The sequence below is a fragment of the Trichechus manatus genome, unplaced genomic scaffold, assembly GCF_000243295.1.
Source record: "Trichechus manatus latirostris isolate Lorelei unplaced genomic scaffold, TriManLat1.0 scaffold00028, whole genome shotgun sequence".
Taxonomy (NCBI): domain Eukaryota; kingdom Metazoa; phylum Chordata; class Mammalia; order Sirenia; family Trichechidae; genus Trichechus; species Trichechus manatus.
The window spans coordinates 7316880-7335278 of NW_004443964.1; the positions used below are offsets into that span (position 1 = coordinate 7316880).

At 58.5% G+C, this 18399-nt stretch overlaps 1 protein-coding gene across 1 annotated transcript in view; it reads left to right on the forward strand.

The window, feature by feature from the left end:
* HID1 (HID1 domain containing) overlaps window positions 1-17141 on the forward strand; it is an 18266-nt gene extending 1125 nt beyond the window's left edge. Inside the window, exons 2-19 of the mRNA XM_004374160.2 lie at window positions 4608-4757; window positions 5266-5436; window positions 6099-6215; window positions 6856-6962; window positions 7158-7274; window positions 8923-9145; window positions 9330-9386; window positions 10154-10294; window positions 10430-10520; window positions 10715-10866; window positions 10970-11048; window positions 13316-13480; window positions 14494-14721; window positions 15094-15200; window positions 15686-15766; window positions 16363-16454; window positions 16623-16781; window positions 17008-17141. Of these exons, the coding sequence (XP_004374217.1) occupies window positions 4608-4757; window positions 5266-5436; window positions 6099-6215; window positions 6856-6962; window positions 7158-7274; window positions 8923-9145; window positions 9330-9386; window positions 10154-10294; window positions 10430-10520; window positions 10715-10866; window positions 10970-11048; window positions 13316-13480; window positions 14494-14721; window positions 15094-15200; window positions 15686-15766; window positions 16363-16454; window positions 16623-16781; window positions 17008-17071 (2301 nt within the window). The 3' untranslated portion in view covers window positions 17072-17141. The remainder of the gene's footprint in view (window positions 1-4607; window positions 4758-5265; window positions 5437-6098; window positions 6216-6855; window positions 6963-7157; window positions 7275-8922; window positions 9146-9329; window positions 9387-10153; window positions 10295-10429; window positions 10521-10714; window positions 10867-10969; window positions 11049-13315; window positions 13481-14493; window positions 14722-15093; window positions 15201-15685; window positions 15767-16362; window positions 16455-16622; window positions 16782-17007) is intronic.
* Window positions 17142-18399: the final 1258 nt, after the last annotated feature.

Sequence of the window (18399 nt, forward strand, 5' to 3'; positions counted from 1 at the left end):
TCTCTTGCGGGATCGAGAAAGCCGTCTCCCCACAGCCAGCTAGTCATACCCCTGGAGGCTGGGCCTCTGGTCCTCACACCTTCTGGTCTCCACCCTGTACAGGTCAGGTGTCTGGCAAATGCCCAGGGCCTCTGGTGAGTCCAGCACCCACCGAGAGGCCTTTGACAGTAACCAGACCTTGCTTCTCCCCACCCAGGACCATGGCTCCAGGCTGGTCCTGGCACTTGGCTTTCTTGGGATGGGGTTTCGAGGTCAGTGTGTGGCAGGGAGCGGGGGCTGCAGGAGGAAGGGAGACACCCATGTTTACCTACCTGGGGAGGAAACACCTGGCTGGAGGAATGCTGTATGGGCTGTTGGCTGAGCAGCTGGGGTCCTTTGCCAGGCCCGCAGGACCAGCTGGGACCCAGAGGACCTTGGGTGGGCTAGATTCCTACCTGTGCCGGCCCCCTCCCCAAAACATGGCATCCTTCTGTCTTTGCCTGGCTGCAGCCTATGATGGGGCTGGCTGAGACAGGGCTGCTCCATCTCCCAACTGAGGACAGTGGGTCAGCTTGGAACAGAGCAGGAACCAGAGACCAGCCTGGGCCTGGTGGGAAGGGGGCCTGGGCTGCCTGGCGAGGCCCTTAGTAGCCGAAGCCTGGGACCCTGGGTGGTGACTTGGCTTGGCCAGCTTGAGGGTGAGGGCCAGATCCCAGACGGTCATCCCAGACCTCGCCACTCAGTGTCCCCCAGGACGTTAAGGCCTGTTGGCCACAGGGCGTCTCAGAGGCAGTGCTGGGGAAACAGACTTTTGCTCTGGGTGGCAGACAAGTGGGCCCAACACCTTTGCCTGGAGGCACGGCCTGTGCTGCTCAGCCTTCCCCACCTTCCTGCTTCACATCCTGTTTTCTTCCTGCCCCTTTGTCCAGCCCTGGGCCAGGCCTGACCCCGATCCAGAGGGCAATAGCTTCTGCGGGCTTCCTGACCTTTCCCAGGGCAGGCGGGGCTCTGGGAGGCATTCTTGGCCTTGGGGTTCTCTCCCAGACTCCGCCTATTTGGAGATTCTCAGAAATCTCCGATGAGACCTGGTGGGTAGCGGTTTGCACGTGTGCACATGTATGTGCATGTGAATGCAGCAATGACACACTCCTCCCAGTCAGGTCACATGTGTCACTAGAGCATGGCTGGCCTTGCTCCCCCCTCATCCCCAGAGAGGCTCAAAAGGTGCAGCTGGTCTCCTGGGTCCCTGAGGGGGTCTGGCCTGAGCTGGGTTAACAACATCTGGTTTCCCACCAGGATAAGCTCTGTCCTCTGGATGGACAGCGTGGACCGGCCCACCTCCAGCAAAAATACCCTTCAAAGAAACTGGCTCAGATTTTAGAAGCTTCCTTGTGTTGGATGGAGCCCATCTGGGGAAACTGAGGCAGGAGCTGAGCCGTGTCTCTCCCGCCAGAAGCCTAAGGGACCCCCGTGACTCTGGCCAATGCCTGTCACATCAGGCTAGCCTGGTGTGGTCAGTTAGTTGATGTGGTCACCAAATCCAAGTGTCTGAGCCACAGTGGGACCAGGACAGGAGGCCCAAGTTGGGGATGGGGAAGATGTGCAAGGCCAGTCTTCTCCCTGGGATCTTTCCCCTGCTTCCAGAGTGGGCTGCCCCGGGGCCTTCTCAGTTCCCTCCTGAATCTGTCTCCTTGTTTTGAATTCAGTCCCCAGGTGATGCTTGCAGGATCAGCTAGGTCAGAGGTCATGTCACTTGGTGCCCAGATGACTCCCTGCCCCTTTGAGGGAGGTGGGGGAAATGTCAGAGATGGGGCGCTTCCCAGAGGCCCTTTGGGGAGCTCCAAGGGTTTTCTGGAAGGTCCTTCCTCAGCCCCAGGACAAGCTGGACTGGGCTGTCCTGGCTCTGGACCCCAGTGAGTGTCAGAGGGCTATCCTGGCTGAGGGCATGAGGGCCAGCAAACCCCAGCCCCAGGGCCCCTCCTTGGGCCCTTGTTCCTCTCCCCCAGCTAGCTGGCTTTACCAGTTCTGGGACTGAGCAGTCCCTTGTGCCAGCCTGTCCCGAGGGCCCTGGCCCCGTGTTACCCCGTGGGCCTTGGGGAGTAGTTGAGGGTATGCTTGACCTTGGTGAGGCCGGCCACCCCAGCTCTGCCTTTGGACAGCCCACTGGTGCCTGGCCCTGCCCAGTGAACAGGCTGAAGGGGTCTCCAGGACTGATTTCAGCTGCACAAATATTGGCTGGGCGTCTGCCATATGCCTTAAGTGCAAGGTCAGGGAAGACCAGCTCATGGACTGATGGAGCCGTGAGCAAGTGCACAGAGACCCACAGGCTCAGGGACAGTGGTGTGTGCCAGAGGAGAGGGTGGGGGCGGGGGGTTCCAGGGTGGGTGCAAACTCATCAGCCTGGAGATCTGGGAAGCGGCTTCTTGGAAGTGGTTTCAAGAGAACGGGATTATTTTTCAACAAGGCATATATTTTTTCCTGATGGTAAGAGTGATGTATATTTAGTGCAGACTTGTGGTGGTAGCAGGACCTCAGGCTTTCTCAGCCCTAGGATTTTAGGAAACAGAAAAGGCTGTGTAGATTGAAGCAATCTGGGAAGGCGTTTTAGTCATCCAGGGCTGCTCTAACAGAGATAACACACGTGGATGGTTTTAACAAAGAGAAATTTATTCTCTCACAGTCCAGTAGGCTACCAGTCCAAATTCAGGGCGTCAGCTCCAGGGGAACGCTTTCTCAGTTGGCTCTGGAGGAAGGTCCGTGTCATCAGTCTTCCTTTGGTCTGGGAGCTTCTCTGCGCAGGAACCTCAGGTCCAAAGGACGCGCTCTGCTCCCAACGCTGCTTTCTTGGTGGTATGAGGTTCCCATATGTCTCTGCTCGCTTCTCTCTTTTATATCTCAAAAAAGATTGCATTAGGACACTATCTAATCTTGTCAACCTCATCAGCATAACCTCATGAGAGTGATAGAATTTATAACACATAAGGAGATCACATATAATCTCATCATAGTGATCGAGTTTACAACACATAAGGAAATCACATCAGATAACACAATCATACAACACTGGGAATCATAACCCAGCCAAGCTGACAGATATTTTTGGGGACACAATTCAATCCATGACAGAAGGCTTCCTGCAGGAGATGACATGTGGAGGGAGCCTTAAAGGGGCAGGACTGCCTGAGGGAGTGGAGGAGCCTTGAACATGCTGGTCTCTCAACAGATGAGAAAGGAAAAAAGGGTAATATGTGCTCTTGCATAAAAATATAAAGAAAAACTAAAAACCAGGTAGAGAGCTAATTGCTGTTAACATTCTGGTTTGTTTGCTTTTAGTCTTTTATTCATATATAATTTAACACAGAATTATGATCATCCTATAGGTTGTTTCTATCCTTTCTTTTTTGCATAGCATTGTACCATGAGCATTATCCATTCATTGTTATCCTTTGAAAGCATGATTTTAATGGCTGCGTGATATTCCATTGTATGGATGTACCTGAACTTTTTAAACATCCCCCTCATTGTTAGCTATTTAGCTTGATTCCAACTTTCCACTGTTATTGACTTAACACTCCAGTAAACATCCTCACACATGCACATCTCTGAGCATTTCCTTAGGAGAGATTTCTAGAACTGGAATTTATGAGTCGAGGGGCATGAGCTTTCTCAGGCATTTTGTCTCAGTAGGACTGGTGGGATTTTAGAAGGTGGCGTTGGAAGGGGAGGGCATGCTGGGAAGAGGGGATGGCCTGAGTAAAGGTAAAGAGCGGGAGAGAGCAGGGTCTTGTCGAGGGCTAGGAAATACAGGGGTGTGTGTGTGTGTGTGTGTGTGTGTGTGTGCATGAGTGTGTATGTGTGTACATGTATCCGCATGTCTGTGTGTGTGTGCATGTGTTTGTGTATACCTGTATGTTTAAGGCTTTGGCCAGCTGTGGGGCAGAGGTTTGGACTTGGTCCAGCAGGCAGTGGGGAGCCACTGAAGGTCTTTGAGTGAGGGAGCAATGTGTTTGGCACCGTGCTTTGGTACATCGGTGGAGGGCAGTGTAGAGGGTGGATCAAGGAGGGAAAGTTGGAGGCGGGGCCCTGGCAGGAGTGGCGATGTCTGCACTGCAATGCTGGCAGTGGACACCAAGAGGGGAAGGTGCAGGTCGGAGAGCCTTGGAGGCTGAATCCACAGCGTTTGGCATCTGTTGGGTGTGCCAAGAGAGGGTGGAGTCTGGGGCTGTGTGTTTGTGTGGCAGTGAATGATAATGGAGTGAGCGTCCCCTTGGTCTGGGTCCCTGGGCATTGATCTGGCAGCACGGCTTGGGGATGTGCCCAGTTTACATGGGAGGACAGTGTGCCCTGCCAGAGGAGGACGGTGACTTAGTCAAGGTCACACAGTCTCAGGGACTGGGTCGGGCTTTACCTGCTGGATAGATGCTCAGCTGAGCCCCAGCTATCCACACTGACTGTCCCCAGCCTGGCTGTGCTGGCCAGGAGCGATGGTGGCTGTGGATGGCCCCCACATGGGATGGAGTAGGGGGCTCCGGCCTCGGTCTTGTGGTCTCTTCTGACCGTAGGTTGGACACGCTGTGGGCCTGGAGACAAGGAGTCGTGTAACTCTAGGACACTGGGTCTCCCCACAGCCTGTGGAAGCCACCGATGATGCCTTTTGGGACCAGTTCTGGGCAGACACGGCCACCTCGGTGCAGGACGTCTTTGCGCTGGTGCCGGCAGCGGAGATACGGGCGGTGCGGGAGGAGTCACCCTCCAACCTGGCCACACTGTGCTACAAGGTGGGGGTGCCTGGCCCCCGCCTCTCCCAGCAGAGCCATTTACCGCCCTTCCTAGGGAGGCCAAGGGTGGCGCAGCCCTGTGGTCAGAGGGCAGGTACCCGGGACACCCCGAAGGCCCGGGCGGTCCGAGGCCCCACCGTTCTCCCGACCCAGCTCCGTGAGGGACGTAATCGCAGCAGCCTCCTTGTGCGAGGACTTCCTCTGGGTCAGACTTTTCCAAGTTCAGCTCCCCAGACAGCCCGGTGAGGCTGGTACTGCTAGTGTGGCCATTTTACAGATGAGGAAACTGAGGCTCAGAGGGGTGACGTCGCTTAGCTGTCTCAGCCACTGCGTGGTGAGCTGGGCTTTCAGCTCCATGATGATGCCCTAGGCTGCTCTGGTGCCCACGTGCCTGGGCTCCTGACCTGTTCCCCCGTGAACCCTTTGTGCCCACACTCCTGTCTGGAGAGCTGGCCTGGGTGCCCACCCTGACCCTCCTGGTGCCCTCTGCCCCCTGCCCGCCCCGCAGGCCGTGGAGAAGCTGGTGCAGGGAGCCGAGGGCGGCTGCCACTCCGAGAAGGAGAAGCAGATTGTCCTGAACTGCAGCCGCCTCCTCACCCGTGTGCTGCCCTACATCTTCGAGGACCCCGACTGGAGGGGCTTCTTCTGGTCCACCGTGCCCGGGGCTGGGCGAGGAGGGGTCAGTGGGCCTGCTGGGCCTAGGGGGTGGAGTGGTGGGACAGGGAGCACATGCTTTCAGGGATCTCTTCCTCAGAAGGGGCCTCTGACAGGGCAGGGGAGGGTGGGAGGGCCGCTGAGGGCTGGGGGTCAAGGCGGCCCCCTTGGGCCCTCAGTGTTTTTCCCACGGAGGTCTCTGCCCACATACAGCTGGGAAGATGTGGAGACATGGAGGGAAGTCAGGGGCAGGGGGTGGCTGGACAGGGAGCAGGGCGGCTGGGGACTCTGAGGGTGAAGCCAGGCCACGCAGTCCTCTCCCCACCCCAGCCTGGGCTTATCTCCAGGCAACTGGCCCAGGGGTGGGGCCCAGTGACTTCCCAGCAGGGCTGAGGCTCCTGAGGTAGGGGACACAGCCTGGCCCCCTCCCCCAGCCAAGTGCCTCCCCCAGTCAGCAGGGAGGTGTCCTCACTGTCCCTGAGGCCCCAGGCACCCTCCCTGCCCTGCCCTCTTGGGCCTCACCGGGAGGTTTGGAGGTGAATGGGAATCCACTTCCTCTTCCTTCATCCCTCTGTCCATGGGTGCCTGCCTGGGCCCAGTCCCCATTATGTCCCCTCCATGCCCTGGGGCCACCTCTCCTTGGCCAGCTCCCACTGAGAGGGGGCCCGTGGGTGCCGTGTCCCACAGCAGGGAGAGGAGGACGACGAGAATGCCCGGCCCCTGGCCGAGTCCCTGCTGCTGGCCATCGCTGACCTGCTGTTCTGCCCAGACTTCACGGTCCAGAGCCATCGAAGGAGCACTGTGGTGAGAATCACCCCACTGGGGCCTCCCGGCTCTGCTCCTGGGTTGGGAAGCGTTAAGAGTGAATCTCCTTGGGTGGGATGCTGAGGGGGAGGAGCTGCTCAGGGAGAGCTGGGCTGCCTGGCACCCATGGCCCCGGGGAAGGGGGTGGTGGCTGCACAGCTGGAGAGGAGCCAGCTGTGCCCGGCCCTGCCCCGGCATGTGGCAGCTGGGCACAGGCACGCATTGTCTCCGCCTGCCGAGGTGGGTGGGGGGTGGGGTGGAACTTGGACACAGGAGGCCTGGTCCTCACCCTTCCCGAGGTCTCCATGGACTTGATCTTGGGTGTTCTCTGCTTCCCACCCCCACACACCACCAGGGGCACCCAGTCCCGTCTCCACCCCTCGTTATCTCCTCGTCTCAAGCTGCAATGAGCAAGTAAAAGAACCAGCGTAGGATGGAGGCAGAATGGGCTTTCAAGAGGTCTAAAAACATCCATTTCTTTCCTTGTAAATTAGGACCCTGGGCATTTGAGGGTCTGTCTTTAGGAGACTGTGAAGGTCTCTGCCCCTAGGGATGGTGGGAGGCCTGGGTTGGTGGGGTTCTGTCGCAAGCTGTTATTCCTTCTGAGCCCTAGCCTGATGTAACCCTATCCCTGTCACAGGACTCGGCGGAAGACATCCACTCCCTGGACAGCTGTGAATACATCTGGGAGGCTGGTGTGGGCTTTGCACACTCCCCGCAGCCCAGCTATACCCACGACATGAACCGGTGAGCCTGCACAGGCCAGGGCCCCACGCAGCTGCATGCAGACCCTCCCACCTCGCCACCCTGCCTCAGCCTCACAGGGATCGTTTCTTTCCATGCACCTGGGCTGGGGTGCAAGCCAGGGTGGGCAGCGTCCTCTAGAGGGGAGCTGGGACCCACAGGTACTGAACCCCTCTCCCGTTCCTCCTCCCCGCCAAGGACGGAGCTGCTGAAGCTACTGCTCACCTGCTTCTCTGAGGCCATGTACCTGCCCCCAGCTCCGGACAGTGGCAGCACAAACCCGTGGGTGCAGTTCTTTTGTTCCACGGAGAACAGGTGAGGAGTTCCTGGCTTTTCTTTCCCTTCCTCTTCCTTCTTGTTGAAGGCAGCCCAGAGCGGAGACCCCTCACCAGCCTTGTGAGTCTGATGTGAGTGGAGGTGCTGCCCCCTGGTGGTGATGAGCTATAACTCACCAGCCTCACCTGCGAGCACTGTCTACCAGCGCTGTCCACCGGCTTTTGGAGACCTGGGGACAGGAGAGAATTGGGTGTTCTATGCCTGAGTCCCCTGTCTAGATCAGTGCTGTCCAGTAAGAATATAACGTGCAATTAAAATGTCTAGTAGCAACATTGAAAAGTAAAAGAAACAGGTAAAATTATTGTAATCTACTTCATTTAACCCAATATATCCAAAATAGCATTTAACATATAGTTAGTATACAAAATTATTGAAATAGTTTACACTCTCTTTTTCATACTGAGTACTCAAAACCTGACATGTAGTTGGTACTTATAGCACAAACTCACTTCGGACGAGCCACATTTCAAGTGTGCGTAATCACAGGAGAGCTTAGATGCTGGATGGGGAGCAGGTGTAGTGAATAACCCTGAGGATGGGGAAACCCAGCCCACAGGGGGCACTCTTGGCCTAAGGGGGCACATACAATTACACAGAGGTGCACATGAGCCACATGGCCGGATTGAGTCTGTGGAGCTGGTACACACGCTGCAGCTGTGCCCAGGACCGTGCTGGCTGCACGGGAGTCAGTGTCCCTGAGGGTGGTGGCTTGCCGCTTTCCTTCCAGCCCCTGATTCCTACACTACATGCCTCATCCTTCAGGTTTTACTGGCTTCCTGCCCACCGTTTTTGTTTCTCCCCCAGAGAGAAGGGACCCCAGGGGATTCCTTCCACCTGCCATAGTCATGAGCTAGACAACATTTTTTTCTCTCCATCCTTATCGGACAGACTGCCACCGTGTAGGATGTCCCCTTTGCCACTCCTCTAACCTCTCTGGGTCTCAGTTTCCTCATCCGTAAGATGAGGAGCTTGAACCCTGACATCCTACGAATCTCTGAATCTGGTTGTGTGGCGGCCTGGGAGCTGGGTGATAGAGCGTGTGCTCTGCGTCTGGGAATCCCTGGGTGGCACAGACAGTGAATGTGCTCAGCTGCTAACAAAAGGGTTAGAGGTTTGAGTCCACTCAGAGGCGCCTCGGAAGAAAGGCCTGGCAATCTACTTCTGAAAAATCAGCCACTGAAAACCCTACAGAGCACAGCTCTACTCTGACACACGCGGGATCGCCACGAGCACACCATTGAGCATGCGCTCTGCGTCCCCTGTGGGACTCCAGCCGCTTCTCTTAAGCCCAAGAAAGAGCATCTGTCCCTTGAGAACCTAAGGGGTATGGACACGGTTTCTGCCAAGAACCCTCACGAGTGGCCACACTGCTCTCAGGAAGGAAGTCCTTCTGCCCTTCGTCCAGCTGGGCCCTGGCCAGAGCCCAGGCATGGGCGTGGACGAGGAGGGGGCTTTTGTACTCAGTATGGGGCCGGCTCATGGTCCTACTTCTTGGCTCCCAGCCCAGGCCTGGCCCTGGACTCTTGTTGAATAATGAGGCAGCTCAGCTGGCCTCCCATGTGGCCAAGGTGAACAGAGGGTGGCCCCAGTGGCACCACAGCAGCCCCGTCCTCCTCTCTCGCCACAGACACGCTCTGCCCCTCTTCACCTCCCTTCTGAACACCGTGTGTGCCTATGACCCTGTGGGCTACGGGATCCCCTACAACCACCTGCTCTTCTCCGACTACCGGGAGCCCCTGGTGGAGGAGGCTGCCCAGGTGCTCATCGTCACCTTGGACCACGACAGCGCCACCAGTGCCAGCCCCACCGTGGACGGCACCACCACAGGCACTGCCATGGATGATGCTGATGTAAGGACGCAGGCGGTGGCCCTACCTGGTGGGGGGGGGTGCACCCCTTCTAGCAGCAGGCACCTTGTGGCATGCAGGGGGTATCTGAGGTCGGAGGGTCTTGCCTGCTGCCGCATGGGCCTCGGACAGGGGCCTGGAGGGAGGGGTGAGGACACGCGCTCACCACAGGCCTCTACCCTGGCAGCCACCAGGACCCGAGAACCTGTTTGTGAACTACCTGTCCCGCATCCACCGCGAGGAGGTGAGTCCAGCCCTGGTCTTGCTCAGGTGGATCTGGGGAGGGGGGGTGAAGGAATCACGGGCCCTGATCCTAGTGAAGGAACCAGAGTTCTCCATGGCCTTGGGCTACCCCAGGTGAAATAGTGATGGCAGGGCTGTGGGGGTTTCGAGATGCAGAAAAATCCTGATGTCCTCAGCTGGGCAGGAGTAGCTGGAAAGGCTTCCCAGAGGCGGTTCCTCTGAGATCAAGTTGCAGAGGTGGAGAGGAAATGACAGTGGAGGTGGAAGTCCAGCGGGCCCAAGTTCTGGTCCCGTTCAGACACTTCCAGGCATGGGGACTTGGGGGAGGGGTTCTGAAGCTTCCAGAGCTCCAGCTTCTGCAGCCGTGAAATGGGGAGAGTGACAACAGTGACTGCCTCCTCGCCTTGTCGTGAGGATAAATGAGCATAGACTGTGGGGCCCAGCACGCAGTAGGTGCTCCATAAACAGCAGCTCTTTGTTAATAGTACAGTGCTCCTCATGCCACAGGGTGATGGGCAGGGGTACTTGGGAGAGGGGGCGGGAGAATGACACCTGCCAACAAGGGGTCTGAGTGGGCAGGGGCCCGGCTCAGTGTGTGTGTGTGTGTGTGTGTGTGTGTGTGTGTGTGTGTGTTGGGGGCAGGCACTAGGAGCAGCCTTACTCAGTGGGTGGGCAACCTGGGGCAGGGGGGCCTGAGGGGCCCTGGACTGGGAGCCAGAGCCATGAGGAGCCAGGCTGGAAGACCCCCTTGTTCTGTCCCTCCCCCAGGACTTCCAGTTCATCCTTAAGGGCATGGCCCGGCTGCTGTCCAACCCCCTGCTCCAGACCTACCTGCCCAACTCCACCAAGAAGATCCAGTTCCACCAGGAGCTACTGGTTCTCTTCTGGAAACTCTGTGACTTCAACAAGGTGGGCTGGCCTCTGGGGTCTGCGCAGGGGCGGAAGCAGCTACCCCTGCAGGGCCCAGGCATGGGGAGACCCCAAGGGGTAGAGGGCGGAGCAGAGCTGCCCGTCCCTCTGACCAGCCCACCTGCCTGCCACCAGAAGTTCCTCTTCTTCGTGCTGAAGAGCAGCGACGTTTTGGACATCCTGGTCCCCATCCTCTTCTTCCTCAACGATGCCCGAGCCGATCAGTGTGAGATGGGGCAAGTGGGGGGTCCCGGGGCTCCCCTCACAGAGGGCAGGGGTCTGGCTAGTCTGTGCTGCCTCCCAGGGGTTCCGGCCTGGTGCTCCGTCCCCTCTAAGATGGACCCCTGCCTCAGTCTCCCTCCCCTCCCCACCCCGCATGGTGACCCCGCATGGTGACCCCTCGTGTGTCACATGCCCCAGCTCGGGTGGGCCTGATGCACATCGGCGTCTTTATCCTGCTGCTGCTGAGCGGGGAGCGGAACTTCGGGGTGCGGCTCAACAAGCCCTACTCAGTGCGTGTGCCCATGGACATCCCCGTTTTCACGGGGACCCACGCTGACCTGCTCATTGTGGTGAGGGACGTCTGTGGCCAGAGCCCGGAGGAGTGGGGGTGATGCCCTCTCGGCTGTCTGCAGGCAGTGGGGACCCATAGCCACCCCCTAACTCCTCACACAGGTCTTCCACAAGATCATCACCAGTGGACACCAGCGGCTGCAGCCCCTCTTTGACTGCCTGCTCACCATTGTGGTCAACGGTAGGCTGAGCTCACCACCAGGGGGCGCCAGGCCACAGCTCCCCCATTCAAACCCGCTCTGTCCAGTAGGAACATAACTCAAGCCACACTCTTACTATGAAATTTTCCAGAGCCACATTCAAAACATGGAACAGATGATAAAAATTTTAATAATATATTTTATTTAGTCTTCTGTATCCAGAATGTCCTTGGGTGGCACAAATGGTTTGCACTTGACTATTAACCTAAAGATTGGCAGTTCAAACCCACCCAGTGGTGCTGTGGAAGAAAGGCCTAGCGATCTGCTTCTGTAAAAATTACAGCCAAGAAAACCCTATGGAGCAGTTCTACTGAATGGACTCAACAGCAATGTTGTTTTTTTTTGGTTATGTAAATATTATCATTTCAACACGTAACCAGTATAAGATGTGTAGGACAGAGTAGAACTGCCCACTAGAGTTCCCAAGGAATCCTAGTGGATTCGAACTGGCTGACCTTTTGGTTAGCAGCCATAACACTTAACCACTATGCCACCAGGGTTTCCTAAAATGTATTAATGAGATGTTTTATATTCTTTCTTGGCACCAAATCTTCGAAACCCCGTGTGTGTTTTCTTCCACTGACAGCCCATCTCAGCCAGGACTAGCTGAGCTTCAATGCCTTATGCCTACGTGGCTTGTGGCTACCATATTGGACACACAGGTTTAGATGGTTGGAGGCACGGGCATGGGGACGTCAAGTTCACCTCCTCTCTGCCTTGATGTTGCTCACCTGGCAAGGCCTGCATATACCTGCCAGGAGAGGAGGCAGTAGGGCTTACTGGGCTGGGGTAGGGCGGCCGAAGCCATTGGGATGACATCAGCATGGACACCTTTAGAGGGCATGTCTTGGGGTGGGGGCGGCTGGCTCCCCAGTCGTCTGATTTGGACTCTGGGAGGGGAGGTGTGGGGGCATGGAAGTCTCTAGCTGGACAGTGAGCTCTGGGGCCAGGACCATGCCCCCGTCACTCCTTCACTCACCAGCTCCATCCCATGAATCCTAACTGAGCATGCCTGCTCTGAGAATGCGCGTCTGAGCAAGACAGACACTGTCCTGCCCCTGTGGGGTCCCTAGCCTAGTGAGGGAGAAAGACGCGAGTCAAGGAAATGCTCAGACAGATACTTGACTTCAAGCTGTGCTCAGTGGCTCATCTCCTATTCGCCACTCATAGGGCTGTGCAAACAGAGAGTGATTGATGCATGCCTAATGATATAGCAAGGAGCTCTCCTGGCTCAGTGGTTAAGTGCTCTGCTGCTAACGGAAAAGTCAGTGGTTCGAACCCACTAGCTGCTCCACAGAAGAAAGATGTGGCAGTCTGCTTCCGTAAAGGTGACAGCCTTGGAAACCCTATGGGGCAGTTCTACTCTGGCCTGTAGGGTTGCTATGAGTCAGAATCGACTTGACGGCAATGGATAACAAAATGATATGGCAAGGAGCCCTGGTGGCGCAGTGGTGAAGCGCTTGCCTGCTAACTGAAAGGTCAGCAGTTCAAACCTACTAGCCACTCCACAGGAGAAAAGACCTGGCAATCTGCTCCCATAAAGATTATAGCCTAGGAAACCCTATTGGGCAGTTCTACTCTGTCACGTTGGGTCACTATGTGTCACAGTCTACTCAATAGCACACGCAACAACACAACAATGATATAGCAGAGTCCTTGGGTGGTGACTTGGAAGAAAGGCCTGGCAATCTACTTTTAAAAAACCAGCCATTGAAAACCCTGTGGAGCATAGTTCTACTCTGATACACGTGGGGTAACCATGAGCTGGAGCAGACTTAATGGCAACTCGTTTGTTGTTTTGTTGTTTTGCTTTTTAAATGATACAGCAACTGGACAGACTAGAAGGACTTAAAAGTCCTGAGTCTGTATCCCTGCCCGATCATTTTATAACTGGGGAACTTGGGGAAAGGTTGCAAACTTCTCTGAGCCTCAGTTTCCTCATCTGTGAAATGGGGATAATCTTGTCTGCGTCCTGCCTCCCTCTCGGGGGTGGGGAGGACGGGGGGAGATGGGACATGTGAGCAGCTCTGTAAACAGTACACTGTCCACACAGGTGAGGATGGAGTCCAGACGGCCCCTGGGGGCTCTGCAGAAGGCCTGGCCAGGGCTTATAGGGGCTTGGTCTTCCTGGTTCTGCAGGATCTTTGTAGGCGGGAGACGGGGAAATTGGGAGGAGAAGTATCAGGTCCAGGACGTGCAGGGGTGGCCGGTCTGGGGCTCCGGGAGTGAGCCGACCCCTCCCCTGCAGTGTCCCCCTACCTCAAGAGCCTGTCCATGGTGGCTGCCAACAAGCTGCTGCATCTGCTGGAGGCCTTCTCCACCACCTGGTTCCTCTTCTCCGCGGCCCAGAACCACCACCTGGCCTTCTTCCTCCTAGAGGCCTTCAACAACATCATCCAGTACCAGTTCGATGGTGAGGCACCTGCCCAAGCCCCCTTGGGGACCAGCGCCGGGAGGTTACCGGGCCTAGCCTGCAGGCGGGCATCAGAGCAGATAATGGCTGAGGGCACCTTCCCGTCCAAGGAGGGCACAGCCCCAGAACTGGCCTCCGGGGAGGTGCCGGCCTGCTGGCCCTCTGACCTGCCCCCATCCGTTCAACATACAGTTATTGAGCCAGTGCTAGGTGACGGGGAGACAGTGGGGAACAAAGGTAGGGCATGAAGGAACGCAGGCTCCCCACAACCTCGTCCTCTTGGTCCCCTCCTTGGAGACCTGGCTCAGGGAAAGTCAGACTACTTCTTACCTGGCTTGGTGTGGACGCTGTCAGGCTGGGGCCCACCCCAAGTTGCCAGGTGTTACCCGTTTAGTGTGACACATTCAATGGTAGAATTCTTGCTTTCCATGCAGGAGACCTGGGTTCAATTCCTGGCCATGCCCCTTATACGCAGCCCCTGCCTATCTGTCAGTGGAGGCTTGAGTGTTGCTATGATGCTGAACAGAGCTTCTAGACTAAGACAGACTAGGAAGAAAGGCCTGGTGATCTACTTCTGAAAATCAGCCAATGAAAACCCTGTGGAGCACCGGGGTCAGATCTGTAACCTATCATGGGGTGGTGCAGGACCAGGCAACCTTTTATTCTGTTTTTGCATGAGGTCACCATGAGTTGGGGGCCAACTTGATGGCGGTTAACAATGCCGCTTCTTTAGTGCTGAGTTGTGAGGTGGTCCAGGAGGTACCAGGAGAGAGGCATTGGGGGAGCTCAGGCCAGAGGCTTTCCTGACAACGTGGCAGCCTGGCATGGCCAGAGCTGGGCACACAGCCAGGCACCAGCCCTGCCCCGGCTCCCTCTCCCTTAGGCTCCCGTACCCCCTCCTACCCCCAGGTAGACGCCCTCCTGTCCTCCAGACCCCCCCTTGCACAGCCTGCCCAGATGTTGTGGGGGGACAAGGAGGCCTCCCTGAGTCGAGGTGTGCTGTCTCCCCACAGGCAACTCCAACCTGGTCTACGCCATCATCCGAAAGCGCAGCGTCTTCCACCAGCTGGCCAATCTGCCCACTGACCCGCCCACCATCCACAAGGCCCTGCAGCGGCGCCGGCGGGTGCCCGAGCCCTTGTCTCGCACTGGCTCGCAGGAGGGCGCCTCCATGGAGGGCTCCCGCCCTGCCGCCCCCGCTGAGCCGGGCACCCTCAAGACCAGCCTGGTGGCCACCCCAGGTCTGGTGCTGGCGGGAGGGAGGGGAGCGTGGGTGCCACATGGTCTCAGGGCGTAAACCGCATCTCTGCAGAGGGAATGGCCTGGGTTGGGATGCTGAAGGGATGGGGATGTGGAATGGGTGGGGGTGAAGTATTGGGGGACCCAGATATGAGGGGGCCCAGGAGGGGTAGCTTGGTTGGGGAGATTGGAGCTTGGGGCTGTCTGTGGGCTCTGGGAGGGGTGGGCAGAGGTGGGAGTGTGGGGGGTATTGGGCACAGTGCCTCCTCGGTGGCTGGTAGAAGGGGTGAGCATTGGAGAGGGCAAGGCCAGTGGAGGAAGGCTCCTTAGGGGGGCTCTGGGGAGGCCACCTCACTTCCACCTCTGCCCCCCAGGCATTGACAAGCTGACGGAGAAGTCCCAGGTGTCAGAGGATGGCACATTGCGGTCCCTGGAGCCGGAGCCCCAGCAAGGCTCAGCGGACCGTGGCCCTGCCTCAGGGGTGGGCAATGGAGAGTCCTGGAGCGGGGTGAGCTGGGTGTCCCCTTCCTCCCTGGGCCGAAGGGGCCAGCACCCAGCACCCAGGGTCCCAGAGTTGCCACTCTTGCTGGGGGTGGGGAACTTTCACAGCCCCCTCCCTTGTTTCCTGGGCTCAAGCCCTTGGCCTTCAGACTCCTCATCCATCAGCCTTATCTGCAACTACCCTTTACCCGGCCTGCCCTGTCAGCACCTGGCCCTAAACCTGTCACGGGCTGTGCTGGCCCCGCCAGGCCTGGAGTCCAGGGCAAAGGGTGCTGGGCTGGGCCTGTGCCTCTGTTGGGAGTGAGTCCCTGGCTCGCCCTCCCACTCCATGGTCCAGTGGAGAATCCTCATTGCCCCCTGAGGGTTCCGGATGTGGGAGGGACTGAAAGAGGAATGCCTTCCTGCCCCCCGCCACTCTGCACCCCGCCCTCCACCTCTCATGTCCCGTTTCCTTCCCCGGTCCAGGAGACTGGCCAGGTGTGGCGGGAGCAACGACGACCGTCCAGTGCGTCTGCCAGCGGCCAGTGGGGCCCAACATCGGAGTGGGTGAGGGGCCCGTGCTGGCGCAGCTGGGGTTGGGGTTGGGCTGATGACATCGAGGTGGGGGCTGCCTCTGGGGACCCTGGCCCTTGGAGGGGCTGGCTCGGGCGCTCAGTAAAGACTCGCGTGGGGGTGTGTCCAATTCACAGTACCTGGCGTGGGAGTGGGGCTCTGTGGTCAGTCCTTCCGGCCGGGTGACCTTGGCCTCTCTCTGCTTCACCGCCCAGATGGTTTCCTAGGGCTCCCCAGCAGGGTTAAGCTCTAGTTGCACACGGAGCAATTTGTTAATAGCTCACCCGTCCTGACATCCTCCCCCAGATCACTTCCCCACTCCCGTTTCCGGAGATCACCACTAATTGCAATGAATGGAAATGGTAAAAGTCCCTACCAACCATGCCCATGTGTAAGGCGCGTGGCACGCCTTTGGCCTGGCTCTTATCGTTATTAACAATCACTGCTCCTGGCAGCACCCTGGGCCAGGCCCATGCAGCCGTGAGTAGGATGCTTTCTGCCAGGGGGCTGTGGTCCCGGGCCAGGAGTCAGGACTGTCCTATAGCTCCGGGGGCTCCTTTCCCAGCCCAGGAACCCTGTCCCTCCCCCAGGTGCTCTCCTGGAAGTCCAAGCTGCCCCTGCAGACCATCATGAGGCTGCTCCAGGTGCTGGTGCCCCAGGTGGAGAAGATCTGCATCGACAAGTGAGGCTGGGGTGGAGGTGGGGCCAGGCGGCTGGCCAGGCTTGGGAGGGTGTGATGGCGAGCGGGGCCTCCGGGTCCAGGGTGAGCCCCATGTTCCTTTAGACCTCCCCTGCGAGGCTGGAGCAGATTGGACCCCGCCCCACCTGCACGCCTGTCCCCTCCCTGCAGAGGCCTGACGGATGAGTCAGAGATCCTGCGGTTCCTGCAACATGGTACCCTGGTGGGGCTGCTGCCCGTGCCCCACCCCATCCTCATCCGCAAGTACCAGGCCAACTCAGGCACTGCCATGTGGTTCCGCACCTACATGTGGGGCGTCATCTATCTGAGGTTGGCCATGGGGGGCGGGGCAGTCACCACTGGGGGGGGTCTGGGGTCTACCTGAGGGGCCTGCCCCACAGGGACCTTGGCTCTGTGTCCCCCATCCATGGGGGGGCTAATGTCAAGACAAGGACTCGTGGTCTTGCCTGGTTGAGGGTGGGGGACACAGAGGATGGAAATGGGTTTGGGCTGTACCAGTGCCCAGCTCCCTTGGTGACAGCCCCTCCTTCCCCAGGAACGTGGACCCGCCTGTCTGGTATGACACCAACGTGAAGCTGTTTGAGATCCAGCGGGTGTGAAGATGGGGGGGTCAGGGCGCTGTCCCCCCACGCTTCCCCTCCCTCACTGTTCTTAGCTTTAAATGACCACGATCAGGGCTGGGGGCAGGCCGAGGGGCCGAGTCTGGGGTGGAAGGCCCCAGGGGTGGCCTCCGTGGCTGGGGAAGGTGGAGACTGGCCCTGATCCTCCAGGCTGGTCTCCCAGGAGCCCGTGTCTCCAGAACTGCAGGGACCACCCCACTCCGGCTCCTTCTCCAGACCCCTCAGTGCCACCCGGCTCCTGTGCTGCCTGTCCCAGAGGCCACAGGGTCACTGTGCCCTGGTGGGGTTGCCCAAGAAGGGGCTGCGGGCTGTCCCTTGAGGCACCTTAGTGGGGTAAGGGGACCCCCCGAGCCTCCTAACCTGACGCTGTTCCGGGCCTGGCTCACTGCCAGGCTGTGGGAGAAAGGAATGTTCCAGGCTGCCAGGAGGCTGTCAAAGCCAGACCCGGGGACCCCATGGATCTTAGGGGTTTGGAGGAGGGTACTGAGGGCCTCCTGCTATATTCTCCGGGGCCAGTGGATGTAGCCTGATTTCCTCTTACTCAGTCACGGGGGTGAGGGGTCAAGGTGGGGTGCAGCCAGCCAGTCCTCCTGCCCTGTCCCACTGCCTGGCTGACTGGGAGGAAGGGGGCTCAGGAGGCCACCCCCATCCTTCTCAGCCGGCCCCGGCTCTGGTCTCCGGGTCTCCCACCCGACCTGTATCAGTACAATCTTTGCTGTGTACAATCGGCCTCTTTACACAATAAAATCCCCCTCTCCACCATCTGTCTCTGTGCCTAGAGGGGAGGGGCAGACACGGCTCTTGTCGAAGGCCTAGGACAGGCACTTGCCAGTTTTCTGGGTGGGGAAGCAGAGGACTGGACGCTGGGCTGGGGCCACCCAGAGAAGACCTCAACTGGGAGAGGAGGGGCCTGGCTCCCAGCCCCCTGCACGGCCCCCAGTGGCTCTGTGGCCCCAGCACCCACCGAGAGCTTTGGGGGCCCGGGCAGCGTCCTGTGCTTGCAGTGCCCAGCCTCCCGGGGGAGGGGAGGCTAAGGGGAGGGGAGGCTAAGGGGAGGGGAGCCTGGCCTCCAGGGCCGGGGCTGCCACGCCAGCCTCACCTGGGCTCGGCCCTGTTTGCTCTGGGCTCAGGGAGATGGATGGGTTGTCAGGGCTGCTGTCTTCCCTTCCCTTCCTGCCCCTCCCATGGCTCAGGGGACCAGGCAGGCCTGGGGACTGAGCAGCAGAGGCCACAGCGCCCTTGTGAGCCAGCTGCAGAGCTGCCACCTGGGGTCTGTCCCAGGAAGAGGCCCTGCTGGCGTGGGGTGA